The sequence below is a fragment of the Passer domesticus genome, chromosome 8 (genome assembly GCF_036417665.1).
Source record: "Passer domesticus isolate bPasDom1 chromosome 8, bPasDom1.hap1, whole genome shotgun sequence".
NCBI lineage: Eukaryota > Metazoa > Chordata > Aves > Passeriformes > Passeridae > Passer > Passer domesticus.
Window position 1 is genome coordinate 54425747 of NC_087481.1, and position 22552 is coordinate 54448298.

General features: G+C 43.5%; 1 protein-coding gene across 1 annotated transcript in view; it reads left to right on the forward strand.

Annotated features, from left to right (window-relative positions):
- The first annotated feature begins 709 nt into the window (after positions 1-709).
- LOC135305607 (deleted in malignant brain tumors 1 protein-like) overlaps positions 710-22552 on the forward strand; it is a 66701-nt gene continuing 44858 nt past the window's right edge. Inside the window, exons 1-23 of the mRNA XM_064429344.1 lie at positions 710-908; positions 2937-3074; positions 3919-3966; positions 4208-4519; positions 4760-4807; positions 5051-5362; positions 6351-6665; positions 6916-6963; positions 7381-7416; positions 7937-8084; positions 8295-8503; positions 9163-9335; positions 9736-10124; positions 10965-11236; positions 11886-12057; positions 16036-16220; positions 18262-18573; positions 19854-20162; positions 20354-20569; positions 21023-21289; positions 21497-21532; positions 21655-21966; positions 22408-22449. Of these exons, the coding sequence (XP_064285414.1) occupies positions 809-908; positions 2937-3074; positions 3919-3966; positions 4208-4519; positions 4760-4807; positions 5051-5362; positions 6351-6665; positions 6916-6963; positions 7381-7416; positions 7937-8084; positions 8295-8503; positions 9163-9335; positions 9736-10124; positions 10965-11236; positions 11886-12057; positions 16036-16220; positions 18262-18573; positions 19854-20162; positions 20354-20569; positions 21023-21289; positions 21497-21532; positions 21655-21966; positions 22408-22449 (4399 nt within the window). The 5' untranslated portion in view covers positions 710-808. The remainder of the gene's footprint in view (positions 909-2936; positions 3075-3918; positions 3967-4207; positions 4520-4759; positions 4808-5050; positions 5363-6350; positions 6666-6915; positions 6964-7380; positions 7417-7936; positions 8085-8294; positions 8504-9162; positions 9336-9735; positions 10125-10964; positions 11237-11885; positions 12058-16035; positions 16221-18261; positions 18574-19853; positions 20163-20353; positions 20570-21022; positions 21290-21496; positions 21533-21654; positions 21967-22407; positions 22450-22552) is intronic.

A 22552-nucleotide genomic window follows, 5' to 3' on the forward strand; every position in this document is an offset into this window, starting at 1 on the left:
GCAGATGCATCTGAGGACCATAGGTGTAGCTTGAGGGAAGACCTTGGCAGAGCTGAGCAAGCTCAACAGAGGCCTGCAGGTGAGGTTCACTTAGGGTATGTTGCAAAAATTAGCAGGAATTTACTTTTGATTCCTGACTTAATCCTATTTATGATGTTTTATATGGTTTTTTTGTGTGTGTGTACAAACAGCGGGGAAACAAACCTACAGTTTCAAATGGAGAAGTAAAATATAAACATTTATGAGACCAGGACTCTCTGCTGAAGAATTTATCAGAAAACCTGCTGTGAATTTGCTGCTTCATCCTGTGATACCTTACAGTCTGCATAATCAAGAAATTACCTCTTAAGAATAAATTTAAAAATTGGGATTGTTGAGGCAAAGATATATTCATATATATATATATAGATATATATATAGAGAGAGATTAGATAGATAGATAGATAGATAGATAGATAGATAGATAGATAGATAGATATTTTCACCAGTCGAGATATATTCACCAGTCTAGATCCAAAGGTAACACATATATGCTGGGCCAGCACATAAAATTAAAGATAATTTATAATAAAGGAATATCTTGGTTTTGGCTGGCATAGAGTTGCTTTTCTTCCTAGTAACACAAATTATCTAGGAAATGGAAACTTTACCACTCCTATGTAATCCTTCTGTAAAGATCAGGTAATCATAAAATATATTGCATAATAAATCAGACACAGCATGGGCCAGGCTGACCTTGGGAGCTTCAGGTTTTACTAGTGCAGAGTATAAAATCTAACGCTCCCTTCTACTGGGATCTCTTGACAGGATGGGTGCCACCAGGGACTTGCTGTGGTTATTCCTCCTAAATGCAGTGCTCCTGGATGTCATCTCACCTAATCCACACAAAAAAGAGTCTTCCCAAAAAGGTAGGAAAAAGGGTGTCTTACTTTGCTGCTCTGGGTCTATACATGGCACTCACAGGACAGTTTAATCAACCCATGGAAAGATTTGAAGACAGATTTAAATTAGATAACATCAGGTTGTCTTATTAAAATTACAAACCAATCGATACCACAATTAAATATTATTTTTGTTGAAATGAATTTAGCGCAATGAAATTATCATATTTTGCAGTAGTGTCTTGCAGCTAAATTTGAACCAAATTTAAAAAGAAATCTGACAAGAAAGACTGAGAGGCCTTGCTCTTATAAATCAATGGATTTCAATATGGAATTATAAGGGATTACAGTTTCTTTGGCTGTAATGCATATATGCTTTGCAGTACTTCAGATTCCACCTAGCATATGCACATGGAACCACTCAATACTTATTTAGCTTTTTATAATTTAATGGCAGTGCAACAGAAAGAGACAGTTGCTGTGTTGCAAGGTGTCAGGAAGTCCCAGGTGTGTGCATTTTACTAACTTTGGACTTTCAGGCAGGTGGAGTAAAATCTCTAAACACTATCAGTATTTGAAAAAAAGCTACAACACCAAAACCATAACAAATTCATAAAAAGGTATAACTCTCACTCCTCTTTCACAGAAGATATCTGAAGTCTTATGTTCCTGCTAGGAATTACTTGTGACTTAGACACCTCTTTGTTCACTGTTTTTTACAGCTATAAATAAGAGAAAAACACCCATTATATCCATGGGAATATTGGTGATAGAGTGTACATTGCTAATTTTGCCCACTGCTTTTCAAAAGACAATTGAAAATGCTTGAATTATAAAAAACAGAAACAGAGAAAGGAAAACTAATCCAAGGAAATCTGAATAAGAGACATTTGAAACAATGAAATCATGGAACAAATAAACCAAATGGGTCTGATATCTGTCTCACTGTATAAAGTCACTTTCTATATATCTGGGATATACCAAGTAAATTGTGTGTGCTATTCAGATAAAAAAGGCTTCAGAAAGACACAGCACTTGTATAATGCTCTATCAGATCATTGGTCCTGACTAAGTGGGTCACCAATTTCTTTTTGTATTAAAATAATGAATACATTTATGCAAGTTTTCTTTGTTCTTGCTTTGGGGATTTTTATTGTTAATTTAATTTTACAGATAAACCTGTGTATATAAACAACTGAAAGTTCTGTGGTATCTCAAATTAGAAGCACAGATTTAAGGGAGTTCCAAACATATTCTGTATTGCTCGCACCCAGGCACCTCTTCCTGTAAACTTTGAGTATTTCATTTTATTAGGTTATCAGTGAGACTTTAATGCTTGGGTTATTGACCTCCCAGCAAATTCAGTCTATGCCTAGCAAATACGCATTAAGAATTATAACAAAAAAATTAAAATATTAGTCAAAAATCCAAATTATTCTCTTTAGTCTGGCCAAACATTAATCCAAACTTGCACGTATAAAAAACAGATTTGCTAATTGGTAGATTTACCTTCGGTTGTCTCTGTTTGAATCCTTTTATTAATTGAAAAGATAATTTTGTGAGGTTACCATACCCTTGTATGATATGACATTACCAATTATGTCTTATTTTGCAGACACCAGATCTTTGCCTTGCATTCCAGAAGATGCAGCTCTCTAGGGAAAGCATTCCTGATACAAATTTGTTTGTCAGATGTATTGTAAATTAAGTCACTGAAAGCAGCCATGTACAACAAGAATCCAAAAGTGATCGACTCATAGAGTCACAGAACTATGGAATTATTTGGGTTACAAGGCAATTTTAATAATCTGTTGGCTTATACGTCCAAAAAGAAGCAGAGACAGTTTAAAACAGATGGTCAGGGCCATGTCTGACCTGGAAAGTGGCCAGTGAAGGGCAATCCACAACATCTCAGGGCGACCAAAAAAATTAGAACTCGTTTTATAGGGAAAAAAAGTGTTTTGAATACAGTCCAAAAATTCTTGGTTCCCTTATTGCTTCCACAAAAGATCCGCCTTGAGACTGATACATTGCTCTCCATCTCCAATTTGACAGGGTTGGACCAACATATCCACCACTGGGAGGAACCTGATCATGATCCTTCATCCACCAGGGACTCACCTGCTTCATCTTCCATCTCTGCATATGCCACAACCACTGATACATCCCTGTTAATGCCCTCCCTTCCTCCAGGTGGGTCTGAATCTCTCTGAAATTTTGAGGAACCAGTAATACTGCAGAGTTTGGGGGTCTCTTTTCTCCATGGGACAGCAGAGCCCAGGAAAAGCACATCATAACTGAAGCCAAGGGTGGCACTCCTGGTGGCCTGAAACTTGTAGATCTATGCCAAGGTCCCAGCAGGGAAAGGTGTCTGCTTGTGGTCTTTGCTGGCTGGAATTTGGTGTGTGTTGGCAGTGAGAGCAGGGTTATGTTTCTGGTTGATCCCGCCATGAAAAACCACCCTGCTGACACCCCCAAGCTCTTCATCTCCCATGTGACAGGGTGGCAGCACCATGCCCAGAACAGAGACACACCTGGCCATCCTGCTTCACCCAACAGGGCCCTACTTGCTTCTTTCCTCCCCTGCAGATGCCACCAGTGCCACAACCAGCCTCACTGTCTCTGCTCTGTCAGGTGAATCTGAGTTTCTCCTGTGTTTTCTGGCCACTGCTTTCTGCAGAAACATTTAGTGCCTCAGAGTTTGGGGTTTAGTCTTCTCCAAGGCAGAGCAGAGCCAGGGAAAAGCACAGCAGAACACAGCTGAAACTGGAAGTCGTGGTAGCTTGAAATTCATAGAGCATTGCCAAGGCCCTGGCAAGGGAAGGCACCTGCTTGTGGTTTTTGTTGGCTGGAATTTGGTGTATGTTGGATTATGTTTTTGGTTGATCCCACAATGAAAAACCACCATGCTGACACCCTCAAGCTCTCCATCTCCCATGTTACACTGTGGCACCACCATCCCCAGTCTTGGGACCAACCTGGTCATGTTCCTTCATCCACCAGGACTCACTTGCTGCTTCTTCTTTCTTCCCTACAGATGCCACAGCCAAAGATCCACCCAAGTTCAAGCTGGCCACTCCTTCAGGTGAGTCTGAATTTGTCCATGTTTTTCTGGTGACATCTCTTGGCTGAATAGTTAGTGGGGCAGAGGTTTGTGTTTAGTCTTCTCCCTGAGAGAGGAGAACCCTGGAAAAGCAGTTTAACACAGCCAAGGCTGGGAGATGTGGTGGCCTGAAACTCGTAGTCTGATGCCAAGACCCTGGAAAGAGAAAATGCCTTTGTGCTAAAATCTCTTTCTGAGTTTTCCATACTTCCTTCTTTCCTAGATGCCACCATCAGCCTGGTGAACGGCAGCAACCGCTGCGAGGGTCGCGTGGAGATTTCACACTCCGGGGGCCGGGGCACTGTCTGTGACAATGGCTGGGACATGAGAGATGCCCAGGTGGTGTGCAGGCAGATGGGATGTGGAGCTGCTGTTTCTGCACCATCAGGTGCCTCCTTTGGACGAGGCAGTGGCAGCATCTACCTGGACTATGTGAGCTGTGCAGGCTGGGAGTCATCCATCTTCCAGTGCAGCCACCGTGGCTGGGGCGTCCACAAGTGTGACCACAGTAAAGATGCTGGTGTTGTGTGCTCAGGTATAACTGCTTTGACTGCCTGCATGTGGTTTTACTTCCAGAAAGTGTTCCCTCTTGGTTGGAATTCAGTGTGTGTTGGGGATTATGTTTTTTGTTGGTCCCACCATGAGAGACCATTCTGCTGGCACCCCCAGTGCCCATGTACCAAGCTGGCAGCAATGTGCCCAGCACTGGGAGAAATGCAGTCATGGATCTTCATCCAGCAGGCCTCACCTGCCTCTTTCCTTTCCTCCCCTACAGCTGCCACAAGCACAACTACAGCCAGCCCCATCATCTCTGCTCCTCCAGGTGGGTCTGAGTTTCTCCTGCATTTTCTGGCTGCTGCTTTTTGCAGAATGAATTAGTGCCTCAGAGTCTGGTGTCTGGTTTTCTCCCTGGGAGAGGAGATGCCAGGAAAAGCAATTTACTACAACCAAGACTGGGAAATTGTGGAGGCCTGAAACTCATAGAGTGATTCCAAGGCCCTGGCAAGAGAAAATGCCTTTGTGCTAAAATCTCTTTCTGAGTTTTTCATACTACCTTCTTTTCTAGATGCCACCATCAGCCTGGTGAACGGCAGGAACCGCTGCGAGGGTCGCGTGGAGATTTCACACTCCGTGGCCCGGGGCACTGTCTGTGACAATGGCTGGGACATGAGAGATGCCCAGGTGGTGTGCAGGCAGCTGGGATGTGGAGCTGCTGTTTCTGCACCATCAGGCTCCTCCTTTGGACGAGGCAGTGGCAACATCTACCTGGACAATCTGAACTGCACAGGCTGGGAGTTGTCCCTCTTCCAGTGCAGCCACCGTGGCTGGGGCAACCACACGTGTGACCACAGTAAAGACGCTGGTGTTGTGTGCTCAGGTACCACTGCTTTGACTTCTTGCATACTGTGACTTTTTCAGAAGGTGGTCTCAGTTGGAATTGTTGGGGATGAGTGCAGGGTCATGTTTTTGTTGGTCCCACCATGAGAGACCATTCTGCTGGCACCCCCAGGCTCTCCATTGCCCATGTGCCAAGCTGGCAGCAATGTGCCCAGCACTGGGAGAAATGCAGTCATGGATCTTCATTCAGCAGGCCTCACCTGCCTCTTTCCTTTCCTCCCCTACAGCTGCCACAAGCACAGGCACAACCATTCCCAGCACCACCTTCCCTGCTCCTACAGTGGGTCTGAATTTCTCCTGCATTTTCTGGCTGCTGCTTTTTGCAGAAATCATTCCTGCCTCAGAGTTTGGTGTCTGGTTTTCTCCCTGAGAGAGGAGAAGCCAGGAAAAGCAGTTTAACCCAGCCAAGACTGGAAGTTGTGGTGGTCTGAAAGTCACAGAGTGATTCCAAGGCCCTGATACCATCTTGGTTTTAATATTTTATTTTTTTTTCCTTTATATATTCTCTGTATTCTTTAGACAGGTATTTGTAGCTTTGTAGCTTCCTATCGTAACTTAGCTGTAGCATTTTCCTAGGCAGGAAGTCAAAACTCATTCCAGCATCCCTGAGCTATCTTGGTCCTTCCTGGCTAAAAAGGCCAAAAAAGGCTCTTCAGACACATTCACATTCAAACATTCTTCAGACAAAGTACAGTCCCATCTGAAGGCAGAGTGGACTTTGAAGGGACTTGGACAGGGGGGGAATTTCATCACCACTTGTGGATATTTGTGGCTTTTGTGGATATTTTTCCATATCTTCCCTGGAGGACTCCAATAATGACCCACTTTTATTTTACTTCCTATATGAAAGTTATCCCCAAAAGCTGTGCTGTTTCATTTCTAGGTTGACAAAGACATCACCCTGGCAAGAAGAAGTGCCTTTGTGGTAAAGGCTCTTCCTGAGTTTTCTGTATCTCCTTCTTTCCCAGATGCCTCCACCATCAGCCTGGTGAACGGCAGGAACCGCTGCGAGGGTCGCGTGGAGATTTCACACTCCGGGGGCCGGGGCACTGTCTGTGATGATGGCTGGGACCTGAGAGATGCCCAGGTGGTGTGCAGGCAGCTGGGATGTGGAGCTGCTGTTTCTGCACCCTCAGGTGCCTCCTTTGGACGAGGCAGTGGCAGCATCTACCTGGATGATGTGAACTGCACAGGGTCGGAATCGTCCCTCTTGAAGTGCGGCCACAATGGCTGGGGCGTCCACAAGTGTGGCCACAGTGAAGATGCTGGTGTTGTGTGCTCAGGTACCACTGCTTTGACTGCCTGCATGCTGATTTCACTTTCAGGAAGTGTCCCCTCTTGGTTGGAATTCAGTGTGTGTTGGGGATTTTGTTTTTTGTTGGTCCCACCATGAGAGACCATTCTGCTGGCACCCCCAGGCTCTCCATTGCCCATGTGCCAAGCTGGCAGCAATGTGCCCAGCACTGGGAGAAATGCAGTCATGGATCTTCATCCAGCAGGCCTCACCTGCCTCTTTCCTTTCCTCCCCTACAGCTGCCACAAGCACAACTACAGCCAGCCCCATCATCTCTGCTCCTTCAGGTGGGTCTGAGTTTCTCCTGCATTTTCTGGCTGCTGCTTTTTGCAGAATGAATTAGTGCCTCAGAGGTTGGGGTTTGGTCTTTCCCAAGGGAGAGCACAGGCTGGCAAAAGCACAGCAGAATGCAGATGAAACTGAGAGTCATGGGACCCTAAAATTCATAGAGCATTGTCAAGGCCCTCTTGAGGGAAGATTCTTGCTTGTGGTCTGCTCTGACTGGACTTTAAATGTATGCTTGGGATGAGTGCAGAATGTTATTTTTAGTTGATGCACCAGGGGAGAGCATTCTGCTGAGACCCCCAGGCTCTCCATTGCCCAGTGTCGGGGTGGCACCAACATTCCCAGGGGTGGTAGAAAACCTTGCCATGCTCTCTCATCCTCCAGCACCTCACCTGCTTCCTTTTATTTGTCTCATACAGCTGCCACAAATCCTGCCCCTGTCACAAATCCTCCAGGTTTGTATTTTACTTGTTTTTTCCCATTTCTCCAATCCATTACTCTTGAAGTGTCATAATTACTATTTTGCAGGTGAGAGCTGTTTCATTTGCATAGTATAATACATCGGGAAAAACCCTTTCTGATTTTAATTCTTTATATACTATTCATTATTCTTTTGTGCTTGAGTGATTCTATAGCTGGGGGTGGCTTTCAGAGTTTGCTGATTACATGGGAGATTTTCTTTTGTTCATTCTCTGATTTTATGGTATTTAGGCCACCATTTTTTCTTTATTTAATACCCATGTGCCTGAAGCCCACAGAGTTAATAACTGCAAGTGTGGGTCATAATTCTCTGAAGAGTTCATCACTCTTGCAGCTAACTGAGAGGAGCACAATCATTATGGTTTTTTTGAGATTTAACCTTGTGTTACCATGATTTCTGTATATAGAACATATTTTTGTGTGATCTGAAGGAAATCTAAATTAATCACTTCTTTCCCTTGGTTTCTTTTTTTTTAATTTCCTTTCCTTTTTCAGGTCAAAACTTTATTTGTGGTGATATACTTTTTAAGACCTCTGGAACATTTCAGAGTCCTTCTTTGAATCCTTCAGATAAAGCAGATTGTTTGTGGCAAATACATGTAACAAACAATTTCCTCATTGCGCTCACTTTTGATAACATTCAGTAAGTAAACCACTTTCTGCTTGGGCAATAAAACAATTCCAAATCTCAACTACATCCACAGTTCTTGGGCACATTTCCCATTCTATAAGTGAATACTAAATATACATGGGAAATGTGTGAGTGCAGAATCCTATTATATTGTTTGTTCAGCATTTAAACCCCAAAGTTCAGCTAATGCATTTTTTAAATATATTCTCATTTCTTCCTCAGGTTGCAAGGTGGATGCCAGAATGACTATATTGAGATCTATGATGGGCCACCCAAGTCTTCTCCTCTACTTGGAAGAATTTGTTCTAGTTCTCATCTCACATACACCTCAACTTCAAATTTCATGTCTGTGAGGTTTTACAGCGACTCCAGATATTCCAGTGGAAGTTTTAGGGCTCAGTATCAGTCCTTTCCAGCCGACCAGAACACCAGTAAATTTCCATTCTATTCGTAATTATGTTCTCTTGGTAAAGTTTTCTTTGCTCAGAAGCTTTTATACACTGGGGTTTTTTTTGCTAAATAAGCATTTGTTAATATTGTTGAAGGAATCCCACGTAGATGATATTCCTATTCGGATTTTGTGACTGATTATTGACTGCTCACTTTCAGAAAAGAACTACTTTTTCTCCTTTAAAGATACCCAATTTATTTACCTTTAGATATTTTCTGTGTTATTTTCTAAACTCATATTCTTTGTACCACATCATAATTCATATATATTTTTGTACCTTTCTGGACAAACTTTCACAGAGTCATAGAAATGTTGGTTAGAAGGGACTTTTGGAGGTTTCCTAGGCCAACTCTTCAAAACAGAGCTACTGCCAACGCCAGGTCAGATCCATTAAGAACTGGTCTGGCTGTGTGTCTAGAAATATTCAAAGGATTAAATATTTGAAGCTACTACTTTGTATGACCCGTTCCAGTACTGTCCTATTGCTTACTCATATCTAAGTCTCAAGTGTAAAAATAAGTGGTTTTGCATAAGAATTATCTTCTCTAAATAGTAGCAGTGATTGCATTTGTTGGACTTGCAATATGAAAGCATTATCAAGTACCCAAAATCACTAATAATTAATATTTTTTCCCCTAGCCCTTCTGTGCTTGCCAACCTACATGTATGCAGTGGTAGACAGACACTATCTCCAGTCCCAGGGCTACTCAGTGGACAGCATCAGCCTGGCAGACCCTCAGTGTGTACCACAAATTACTTCAACTGAGGTTATATTCAACATTTCATACAGCAGCTGTGGTACACATAGACAGGTTGGTGTCAAGACATTGGGGAGAGCTCGGGGCATGGGAATTTCATAGACATTTGGAAAATTGTCATAGATTGTAAAGGGTGTTGTAGGCCAAGGCATGCAAAACACAGAAAATGAGCCTGTGTTTCTGGTGGCTGAATTTGGTTAAATATTTTTTACTTATCCTTCCCAGGGTACTTATATCCTTCCCTGTACCTATTTCAGAATGATGTTCTAGAGAACAAAAACAGAGAGGAGAGTTAAGTGAGCAATCCCATCCTGGATGCTTGGGATTTTTCAGTGTGACAGGTCCTTCCTGACTGCAGCAACTGGCACATACAGAAGTTTGTAATCCTCACAGCATTTACAGTGAATACGGTAATTAATGTGGCAATTTAACACTCATTTAATGTGTCAAACAGGGCAACAACGAAACAATCACCTACTCCAATGTGATAAAAGTGCCTGCTCCTGGCAAAGTCATCAAGAGGCAAAAGGACCTTCACTTGCACATCAGCTGCAAAATGCTGCAGAACACCTGGGTTCAGGTCATGTACATTGCTGATGACATCATCGATGTCAACAAAACCCAGTATGGCAGATACGACGTGAGCCTGATGTTCTACAACTCCTCATCATTCCAGTGGGCAGTCCATGACTTCCCATACTATGTTGACATGAATCAGAATTTGTACCTCGAAGCTTCTCTTCACAGCTCTGACAGAAATCTGACCGTGTTTGTGGACACCTGCGTGGCATCTCCTAATTCTAGTGATTTTAGAACACTGGTCTATGAATTGACCAAAAGTGGGTAAGAACTTTGTACAAAATTACTTTAAAAGTGTCTCTATGTGTTGTTCTAAAAGCATTTAATTTGTGAAATGAGGTGATTTAGGACCAGTGTACATTGGCTGTAATTCTTGGGGCAAATGTTCTTCTAAGAACAACTTTTTGGCAAAGGCTGAGTAAAATTCAGAATGACAATCAAATGTCATTTAGAAGTTGCCGTCAAACACTGAGATTTCACTCAAGGAGGCAGTGAGGAAATTGAGGTCTGACTTTGTTTTTGAAATAGATGTATGAAAAGGAGGGATGTCCACAGCTCTACATTTCTGTACATCATCAGTTTCACAGCATCAGAACTGGAGTACAAAACTGTCTACTCAAAAAGAAGAGAAATTCCTTAGCCTTCTCTTACTATTCTAGAAACCTGAACCACTTAGCCTAATTTTATACCAAAGTACAATGAAGCACTAAAGAGAAGTGTATTAAAATTAGTTTTATGCTTCCAGAGAAGAAAGGAGAACTTTCTCTTTCTACAACAACTTTCAAGGGCCTCTTTTCAAACAGTCAATCCTGTTTGAAAATGCATAACAGGCTCTCACCTGAAACACAGAAACCAGCAGAACCACTAGCCATTTTTCAGCTATTCATGTTTACACAGAACTTGTTAAGCTATGAAATTTCTGTGCTGTGCACATTTAGTAATTTCTCTTCTTTCTAAAAGCATATGGTTTTTCTAAGCCTTTTGATTTCTCTTTCACTTCCTGGTTTTATATTTAACCTTATTGCAAAGAGAGGGTGCAATAGTGCTTCTGCTCATGAGAAGCTGTGGGTTAATGGCTAATCTGTTGATGTCATGTCCCTGCAGGTGTGCTAGTGATCCTAGCTACGCTCTCTTCCCCTCGCCACGCGGCGATGTCGCTCGGTTCGGGTTTAGAGCCTTCTCCTTCGTGAACCGCTTCCCGTCAGTGTTCCTGCGCTGCGAGCTGCTGGTGTGCAGGCACCACGACTACTCCTCCCGCTGCTACCAAGGCTGTGTTAGCAGGTTCAAGAGGAATGCAGATTCTTACCACGAGCAAGTGAATGTTGTTGTTGGACCCGTGCAGCTTCGGGAAGCTCACGCTGAGAGCAGGAACATTGGTAAGTTTAAATATTTTTAATAACGTAAGACTCTGTGTGTTACTGTCTGTTTGCATTTCAGTTCTTACAGGAAATCCAGCTCTGAAATGTGCTTTTGCTGGTTTATTTACAATTTGGCTAAAATTCTTATGGGGGATTATTATTTTTTATATATATAAAATAGTTCTATTCAATTTACAAGCTCTTTCCTTTCTATCATAGTTTATATCCATTCTCTGTTCTGCACATATCGAGTGGCAATTGACTAAGTTCTATGGGAAGAGGGATGAGATCTGATTTATATCAATTTTCCAAAGCTGCCTGTGCCTAATTTGCATGTCTGTTATTTATTTACAATCAATCTCTAGGTCCTTTTGGAAGTGCTGTTTCTCAGTGTCCTGTAGCTGCTGTTTCCACTACCAGAAAGCAACATCTTAAGGTCATTGAGTGTGATCATTACAGACTCACAGTTTCTCTCTAATTTCTTGCCACAATCTTTACTTGTTTTGCATGGCACAGAATAATTTGTGAAATAAAGTGCAGTTTACTGATCAGATCCAGATTAGAGCTTTTTTACTCAAATTCTCTTTGCCTAATTGTCTTTGCAATTAACTAGCTCAGGGGAAAAAAACCAAAACAGTAAGTTTCTCTCTGACTCTTTTATGCGCAGGGCTGGCCTCTGACATCCAAAAGGCAAAAGGGGGGACTCTGAGCTCAGAGCCTGCTGGCAGCTCCCACCTTCCTCTGGCTGTGACCACCGTGGTGCTGGTAGCTGCTCTTCTCACAGCAGGAGGATTTCTCTGGAAGAGGAAACTGCAGGAAGACATCCCATACCAGAAACTGTGAGAGGCAGCTCCAAGCATGGAGGTGGAAGGACACTTTCACCAGCCACCTGCTTCATTATTTGGATTTGCAATCAGTGTGAAGGGCAGCTCTTACTTGGCTATTCCACCATCCAGACCATGTTTGAAGAGTTAAGATCACACCTGATGTTACCACGAAGTGAATTTATAAAGCAACCTGATTTTAAAACTTAAGGTGTAAAGAAGGATTGATTCTTTCATCCCAGCATCCAAATAAGTATCTTCAGTGCTGGACATTTCAGAGCTTTTCTGTTGAACTCCTCATTCAGTGTCTGTCTGAGATGACTGAAATAGGTGACTTGAGAAACAAGAAGTGATTTATTTGTCCCTTGCTGATATACAGATGAAACACCTGTGTAGCACCATAGACACACTGGGAAGTAGTACAAGAAAAATGTTTCTTTGCAGTAAAAAATCTCAATAATGAGCCATAAGCAAATATGCTCAGCAGCTGCACGTGAAGAATTATTCCTGTACAGTGTTCCTGACTTTGGGAGATTGATTCTTCCCAAATCCATATTTCCCTGAGTAAATGTAGGCCACTTATATGATTTTGTATGGAGAATTAATATAATCCCATTATATAAATGTGTAATTAAAAACAACAGGAAAGAAAATGGTTTTTTGAGCAATACTTTTTTTTTGTGTGTACTTGCAAACATCCTGCTTGTATGTGTGAACTCATGGCTAACACACTGCCAGGTTGGAGAACGTGGCTTCTGACAAAGTGACTTTGCCAAGCAATGGTTCCTGCTCTTGCTCTCACACATTTCTTCACCTGGAATGGGTGGGAAGGAGAGAATGTAGGTAAGTTCCCATAAGGAAGTGTGACCTCTCTCCTATCCCCATGCGAAAACAAAATAAAAAACAATTAAAAAGGAAGAATTTCATTGGAAGAAGCTACTTAATGCAGGAAAGGTGGAAAGGTCACTGGTATTGATTGAGAAATTCCCTTCTTGAGACGTTCCTGTTCTCCAGCCAGCTGTGAAAGAGGCAAGTTCATTTGGAACTGAGCAGTGTCAGATGTGCAAGGTGAGCCAAAGTGGTGACGTGTGAGGAAGGTGAGCTGTACTCTTGGGTGACATCCTGACCTGACAAGGAGGATGAGGGCAGTTCTGACAGGAACCAGCCCCACAGCCTGCACCATTGGTTCCTTTGAGCTGCCTTCTCCTCCTGGTCCCAGGCAGGGCTCTCATCACCTCTCCATGGTGTAAAGAGATCACACAGGTAGGGGCTGGCACTGCACACACAAAGTGAGAGGGTTTTTCCACACTTGAAGAACAAGGAGTTCGTGTTCTCCTCCTCGCTGTGCCTGCAGCCACCTTTGGAAGGCAGAGCACCTCAGAAGGCTGACCTGCCTTCACCTGTTCTCTGTAGAGATTGTCCAGGCTCAGAGGAATCCAGCCATCTGCTCAGCACAGCAAGGACTCCCCTGGACCTGGGCTTTCCTAACTCTGTGGAACAGGACCTTCCCCTCTCTCTTCCCAGACCTGCTGTATTCTCCTTCTTCCTGCTGCTGTGGTGCTGCTACCACACTACCTTGCAAGATACAGCTTGATGGCACTTTTTTCCATTTCTCCTATTCTCTCAGCATTATTTTCACCAGACAAGCAGAAAGACCTCAGGCCTAGATCCTGGTGTCTCCAATCCTCAGCACCCCTGTGCTGTTCAGAGCTGAGTTTTCCCATAGCCTGTCTGGGCCAGGGCTCCCAGATGGAGAAATACCAAGGCTGGATAAAAATACAAGGTAGAATTGCCAAGTTCACTGGTTTCCATATTAAATATTGCTGCAGAAAGCGTTGCCAAATTGTTTAGGTGGTAAATGTCTCAGACTCCTCCTCATTTCTCATTATTTCCCTTGATCCACAAGCATTAGAGAAATGCAGAATTAAAGAAAACTGGGTCTGATGTGGAGGAAAGGGTCATGTGCCTGGTGAATAATCTCTCTGCCACAAACCCTCCTGCCTGGATTCAGACTATCATTCCTTGTGGAGAAGGCTGTGGATATCCTTATTCCAGGGTAGATACTTTCCTATAATCATGGGTGAAAGCTAATTAATCTTGTTTGTCCTTTCACTGGTTCCATTTTTTAAAAACCTTTAAAAACTCTGTATTTTTGCAAAGTGCCCTCACAACTGTCAGCAGAAGAAAGGGTATTTTCAAGGCTCAGTGTAGCTTCATTCAGAGTGATGTGCTGGGAAATACCTCAAGCTGCCAGAAGAAGACTTTGAGAACAAAAATGTGTTACTGCAAGAGATTTGTCTAGCCAGTGGGAAGGGTGAAATACTGTATGGTATTTGCACTAAGGTTAATTAAAACAAAATATTTATCTATTTCCATCACGCAGAGATTGTCTTATAATAAAAATCTCTAGAAATATCTAGATTTTTGAAATGCGTAATTTATTTATGAAGAAGATAGTGAAGAACTAATCAATCAATCAGTCAAATAATCAATCTTGATCTTTTACCTGGGCAGCTTAAGACTTTTTTTTACATTTGAACCATCTGGGAATCCCTTTTGTGTTCCCCTTCCTCCTCACCCTTTTTCAGTTATTACAAGGGTTTGGAGAAGAACTGTGATCCATCACTCACTCTTGCTTCACTGATTGCAGTGTTTGATTGGCCAGTCAAATAAACTGGATTTTTTCATTCTTGTCAGGGTGTCAAAACCAGAATATGAATAGTGAATACCAGGTGTTGTGTACATATCCTCATTCATGTGCAAATATGGTTGTTTGGATAAAGAAGAAACATATTTACCATTCTGAATGTTCACTTTCAAGGCTTCCAAAGTTATCTTTGGCCTCTTGCATTTTTCACTTCCTTCTTCCATTCCAATGATATTGGTCTTTGTGGAAAGATGTTTTAGATCATTCTCTTTTCCCCCCAGGCTTTGGTCTTCCTGCTTGATGGCTGTCCCTGGAGGCAATAAATTCATATGTGGCAACAGTTTTAACTGGTGATGATTCCATCCAAGACATGATGGCTGTGGAGGTAGGGATGAGATGGAGAGCAATGTTCTGACTCTTCTGTGTTCAGATGATCACCAGAGTTTCTTGTTAAGTTGTGAGAAACACAGAAACAGAAGAAGGTAACCACTCTGGCAAGAGAGTGATGAATGAGAATTAAGCATTATTTCATATTGTGGACAAAGCTTGGATTCATTCTTCAAAGAATGATACAGCTGTTATTGTCACTATGTAAAATTAAACAAGGAATATATTAAGACGTTTTCTGAATCTGAAGAAATCAGGGCTTTTTTCCCCAATTTTTTGGTTCAAAGAATCAAATGAAATTTTAGAACAAAATTAGTTTCAATCTATGTAATTTCCTTCACTATGCATGAAATCCACTTATTTTTTTTCCACAGTGTTTGCACAAAAAGTTATCAGTTGACCATGGTTCTCTGACATTTCCTTGCAATCTGTCTGTCAGTGAATTTTGACTGGAATTTCAGCTTGTACTTAAATGTACCCCAAAATAATTAGTTTGTACTGGGGCTGGGGCTATTGACTTCAGCTGCAAGGTTCTTCAGAGACCCCCCCAGTCGTACTTAAACAGGGCCACCAGGTCTGATCTTGTTTTATTTAAAGTCTGCTGAAGCTTTAGAACATTTATGGCTCCCCAGGAAGACCTGCCACATTAGTTGGCAAGGGTCTCTTTCTATTTTGCTGGAAGAAGCCCATTTAAGTTTCAAGATTCCACTACCATTCCAATACCTGACCAGGAACCTCCTTCTAAAAGAAAAATGCTGAGATGCATCAGCCAGAATTGAAATGTATCTTTGGACAGGAGCTCTCTTTTTTTTGGTACAATGAGATGATTGTGAAACCTATGGTAGCATAAATAGTTCCTTCCAGGCAATGGAAAATGTTACTCTTGAGATATTGTCTTTTTGCAAAACCCAGGAAGTTACCAAATATTAAATAACAAATCAAACATATGTTTGTTTCAGATTAGAGGGCTGTGGTTGTTTTATTGTTCTGCTGAAGAAAGAGACCTGGAGAGCCACTCCCCTTCAGAAACAGAGACTATATATTGTGAGGTCCTCTTTACCAACAACACCTGGTGAGATGGGTACCACCACGATTTTGGCATGGCTTCTCTTGTTGGGTCCAGCAGTTCTGGAGGCCAAAACAGGTAAAAGACTTAGAGTTGTTCCAGGGCACATAAAAAAAAAATTATAAAGACTGCTTGGAGTCCTCTCTGTTGATTCCAAGAGCAGAAATTAAATTCAGACTGGTATTGGTTTGGGCAAAATATTGGAAATTGGATGAAAGAGCAGAGTTTTGTTCTACTGAAATTATGAAGTAATCATCAGAGTGGGTCATAAAAATAATTTGAACAATTTTGTAGAGTCCATTTTGCTGCCACAGGGTCCTACTCATCTTAGTGACTTGTATCACTGCAAGAATTGTGTCTGTGAGTATGTCATGAATGAGGTATTCTTCCAGTTCTAGAAATCTGATCTAAAAATCATGGAAATATTTATTTCTGTACTTATTTTCCATGCGTATTTGATTCCAGAGTATACGAGTGCACACATATGCTATATATTTAATATTGCTTGTATTATTTGGTTCTTCAGGTATAATGTACAAATTAACAAAATATAACATTAAGTTAAGTTTTCACACTCTAGCACTGTGGTTAAATGATGGACATCTAAAAATTATGAGAGATTAAATACTTTCAACTTTTTTTATGATCACAGAATTTTTCCTTCCACGATTACTTTCTGTCTCCTGAGTAGTTTGGGTGACTTTGAATTAATAGTTCTGTGTATATCTTATAATAATTTCTCATGACTTTTCTAATGAGTTATTTAAGCTTTGTGATGATAATTTATATTGCCACCATTCACCTCATCAATTCTCTCCATCTGTCTCCTGCTTTTCTGGTGATAACTCATCTCACTCTGGCTGCTCTGGTTGTTCTCTCTGCTCTCTGTCTCTGTGTCCCAGAGCAAAGTATTTGCTGTATTTGTATAATCACAGGCTTTTGTCTTTTTGATACCTTTGAAGTGTGAGGAAGGATTCATCCTATCTAATTTCATCCCCAGCTGATGGTTATGCTCTCACGGTGATGGCAGGCCTTGAATGACAGCAAATAAAACTGGCTTAGGTCGGCTTGCATTTCCTAATCCCATTCTGACTTTTTGCCAGGTTTGCTGTTTCATTTCTCAAAAACCCTGTGAGTAAGGTTCAAAAATGTGTGTTCAAGTGGATATTTGAAGGAACAAGTCAGATATAAGTCAAGGGGCACTTTTATAGTTTTGCCCTTTGAAAATCATACAAATCAAGGCAAATTTAGTTTGGTCACCATCTTGGCTGTACTTCTGGATCAATAGCAAAGAATTAGGCGCAGTGAAGAAATCCTGGAGGTGTTAACTTTAGAAATTTGTTTTGCTTTGGATGACTTAGTGTTTAATAATAAGGTAAATATATACTTGGCAGCAATGTAAAATATAACAAGTGCAGCTGCCTGTTTTGATTTCCAGAGTGTAAATACTGCAAATCCAAAGTTACAACATTTATTTGCTTGCTTACACTTGGTAGTAAAGCCTTTAATAAACTTATTCATCAAAAATGGATCTCTAAAATCAGGATTTTCATGCTGGTCACACAACAATGTCTAAAAAAGATAATAAAACTGAAAAGGAGATGGGCTTTACCTGAATGAATGCAGTAATCAGCTGTGTACAGGATAGGTTATTTCTTTATTTCAAAATATAATGACATTTTTCTGATACATTAGAAACAAAGCCACTGAACTCCTATTAAAATCTTTATAATCCTGTTGAGCCCATCATCCATTCTGTAGAACATTTGGTGGAATTCTTCCACTAAAGTTACTCTTATAAGCTATAGGATTTGGTGACATGTGGACTCTTGGTCCTTAAATTTGTCCCAAAAATTTCTTTTTTTGCTTAAACCGCTTGTGCTTAGCCTGCTGCCTAACTTTACTGCAGGGATCTTGCAGAAAACATAGGTGGCTGATTTTGAGAACTGGAAGAGAGGAATAAAAAGGTACAAATCACCTCTGCCCTCACAGGCACTTAATAATGAGCTGGGCAACACCCTCTAGGGACAATAGGGGAAGAAGGCAGAATAGATGCTCCTTCCAGCCCCTTCCAGCCTATTTCCCTGACCGTTTTGTGCCCATGCCCTCTCTCCCAAAGCTCCCTACGTCCACCTGGTGAACGGAAGGCACCGATGTGAAGGTCGTGTTGAGGTCTACTACCGAGGACAGTCGGGGACGGTTTGTGATGACTACTGGGACCTCGCGGACGCCCAGGTGGTGTGCAGGCAGCTGGGGTGTGGCAGGGCCATTGCAGCTCTAGGAAGTGCCTACTTTGGGCAAGGCTCAGGGGACATCGTGCTGGACAACGTGAGGTGCAGTGGAAATGAGGTGTCCTTGCTGCGCTGCAATCACACGGGGTGGAGGATCCACAACTGTGCCCACTATGAAGACGCTTCTGTTGTCTGTTCAGGTACTCCCACTTTTCTTTTCCCCACTAGTCTTGTTCTTTCACTCCCTGGCCCTGCAGAACCAGCATGGACTCGTGTTTTTCTCGTTATGTAAAAAGCTCACTTGCTCATCCATGCAAAACAATAAAAAACCCCAAGGATCAGATATACATTGCTGATATGCAGGACAATTATTCCATCTAATTACCTGGCAGTGGCAATAAGGAAACAATTCAAAATTAGAGGTAAAGCTATATCTGATAGGCAAAATTTATCAGGGAGGAATGGGGTTAGGTGAATTCTTAATGGACTTGTTATGGGCAATAATAATTTCACAATCACAGCTCAGATTGTCATAGCTCACAATTCACTTTGGATTGTTTCCATATTTTTCAAGTCTTCCTTCATTCAGGTCCATTAATGTCTTTTTTCCTTTGCAAATATCCATCCATTTGAACTACTCTTTCACTTTGCTGTGTTCATTTTACTTTCACATTATTTTTAGGAGAATGTGGGTTGTTTGTATCTTATTTTCTGATGTATTAGCAACTGATCATCATGAACTGAGACAGACAAGGCTGATGACATCAGACTGTTCAGGTGTTTTGCGTCTGTATTGCAGTTTTCCATGTTTCCTTAGAGACTAAGAGCCTGGAGAGCTGAATCCATGCTGGAAAGCAGTGCTAACTACACCAGTGTTTTTCACCTAGAAGAAAAGAATAAAAATTGCTACCAGACCTGTATTAATCTATGTGTGATGTGTTAGAGCCTTTTTAAATGCCATTTATTTATTGCCTGCATTCATAGCTCCAGTGCCTTCTACGGGCTGGATGTATCCAACAGATGATTCAGCTTGGCCCACTCCTGCCCTTGCACCAAGCACTATCCCAAGACCACTGCCCAAACTGCTCCTGGGGATGTCCTGATCCTCTGCAGAAGGGCATTCACAATGGGGACAGGTCCAAGCCCTGCTGCTGCCAGCAGCCCCACAGCCCCCCCATCCCCAGGAGCCTGTGGAGTCCCAGGCTGTGCCTGGGTAGTGGAGTCCTGGGGCTGGCAGCAGATGCCACCTCCGAACCTTACCCAGCTTACCATCTGTAAATGCCACCTCCAAGACAAATTTTAAATTGGCTGTTACCCACCTCTATTCTCTCCACTGACCCCAGATAAGAAAGACTATCCCATCAGAGTAATTGCTCTTGATTTCACTTCATCCTTGAGGATCTGTGCTTGTAGCTACCGCACAGACATATCCATTGCACAGTGCTCATGTGTGGAGTGGTTTTCTTCTTTTTTTTCACAGAAGAGTCTGATTCAAAACAAGCAGAGCCAACATCAACCTATACAACATATTCAGCACTGGAGACAACATCCCCAGAAGAGACAACACCCATAGAACCAACGAGGTCTCTAAGAGAGACATCAATGTCAGCATCAGCAGTCTTCACAGAGGAGATGACGTCCCCTGGGGAGATGGTCACCACCGTGCCAATGACAAGCCTAGAGGTCACATCCAACCCATGGCAAATGACCTCCCCAGAAGAGATGTCTGCTCTACCAGAGTCCTCTGCCCTACCGCTGTTGCGCACCACGGTAGAGGAGAGCACAACAGGTAACCCTGCCCACTGTCACTCACTGTTCTCTTTAGTGCCCCTGGTCTTCCTTCCCAGACCTCACTGCACTGCAGGGAGAGTCCCAAAATGACAGGAGAGAGTTCCATGCTCCCTTCCCCCATTAGTTGTCCAGCTCTGCTTTTCATGCCCATTCCCATGTCCATTGCCATTGCACTAATGACCTCTTTAGCAGGAATGCCCAGCCCAACACACCCGACCAGTGCAGCATTACCCACCAGCACGCCAGAGATGTCCACCTCATCAGGGATGACCACCACAGCAGGATCCAGTGCCACACCAGAGGTGTCCACCTCAACAGTGATGTCCACCTCAGCAGAGATGATAACCTCACCATTGTTGAGCACCTCAGAGAAAACAGCTATGAGAGAAGAGGAGAGCACACCAGGTAACCCTGTCATTTCTCACTGATTGGTCTCCTTATTGCTCCTGATCTCTTTACTGAGTGGCCCTAACCCCTGGCACATGTCCCACTGGTGGATTTTGGTGCCCTCCCTTGGAAGCAGCCATGCTGACCTCTCTTGGAAGATGTGGGGCAAAGCAGCAACCTTGGTGCTTTCTGTCGCTTGGTGAGCTGAGCATGTGCCAAGAAAATGCCCTGTTTTCACAAAGAGAGCACAGCAGACACTCCTGGCCTGCAGGAATAGGGTTTCAGAGAGGTGGCAAAGAGCAGAACAGAGAGGGAACAGAGCTGGGAGGCTGGGGAAAGATTCAGGGCACTTTGGGCTGGTGTCTCTATGGGAAATGACTGGACAAAGCTTCACCCTCTCTACCGGCATTAATCATCCATCCTTGCCTATCACACCAAATGCTGTGGCCGCTGTAAGAATTACCTCCCTAGCAGGGATGCCCATGATAGAGCAGAAGATAGAGGAAACAGCCTTCATAGCAGAGACGACCACCTCAGCAGAGACGACAACGACCTCAGTAGAGACAACCACCCTAGCAGAGATGACGACAACCTCAGCAGCCATACCCACCTCGGCAGAGCCGACCACCTCAGCAGAGACGACCACCTTAGCAGAGACAACCACCCCAGCACAGACAAGCATCTCAGAAGAGGCGACTACTTCAGCATGGATTGCAAGAGCGGAAAGCAGCCCACCAGGTAACCCTGTCCACTCTCACTCACTGTTCAGTGTGTGAAACAGCAAAGGCAGGATGGTGATTTGGGATGAGTGAAAGAACTCTGCAGGATGTTGTAGGAATCACAGGACAGGGTCACCTAGAAAATGCACTACACTCATCTGCATGACATGTGCTGATCCATTTGGAGCCTTTGTCACTGACACTAAATTCTTCCTTGCATCCACAGCTCCAGCACCCACCACATCCAGCCCATACTCCACAGGTAATTCCAGCCCCCCAGCTGCATGCCTGGCGGTGCAGCAGCTCTGTTGCAGTGGCCCATGTGGGCAGAGCAGAGTGCTGGGCAGGTGTGAGCTTGTCCTTGTGCTTTGTTCCGTGTGGCAGGGCCCAGCGTGCGGCTGTCGGGCGGCAGGAATGGCTGCGAGGGCCGCGTGGAGCTGTACGACGGCAGCTCCTGGGGCACCGTGTGTGACGACCAGTGGGACCTGCAGGATGCCCAGGTGCTGTGTCGCCAGCTGGGCTGTGGCCAGCCCCTGGCTGCCCTGGACACGGCACACTTTGGCCCGGGCTCCGGCCGCATCTTCCTGGACGACGTGCAGTGCCGCGGGGACGAGCCCTCCCTCCAGATGTGCCGGCACAGCGGCTGGGGCCTGCACAACTGCAGGCACGTGGAGGATGCCAGTGTCATCTGTGCAGGTGCGTGGCCCTCAGGGACCATCATCTCTCCAGCAGCTCACACCAGATGGGTTCTGGTGTCCTTCATGGGAAGCAACCATGCAGAGCGCCAGGGAAGAGAGGACAGCCTGGGATTTTCTGCTGCCTGGTGCTGAAATGTGTGTCATGCAAAATCCTCATTTTTGCACAGAGAGGTCAGCACAGGCTCTCCAGTCTCACAGGTGTAGGTGCTCCATGTGGTGGCAAAGAGTAGCTCGGTGGGATCACGGCATGGGCTGTACCAGGAACGTGTCAGGGTGGTGTCTGGATAGGTCAGCGGCAGGACTTCCATGCCCTTTAATCCTTTTATTCCTTGAGCCTAGCATTTCCATGTCCATATCCATATCCATGTCCATGTCCATCCTCTGCTACAAGTTTGCTGCCTTTAATTCTCTTTCATACACTCTGTCCTTTTCCTTGCAGGTGCCAATCCAACCCCTCCCGCTCAATGGCCGTACTCAACAGGTAATTCCTTCCCACCCAGCACATTTCCAGTTTTATAGTGAGCCCCACCCTGGCACAAGAGGAGAAGAGAAGGGGCCTGCTGGGCTGAGCCTGCTCACTGCAA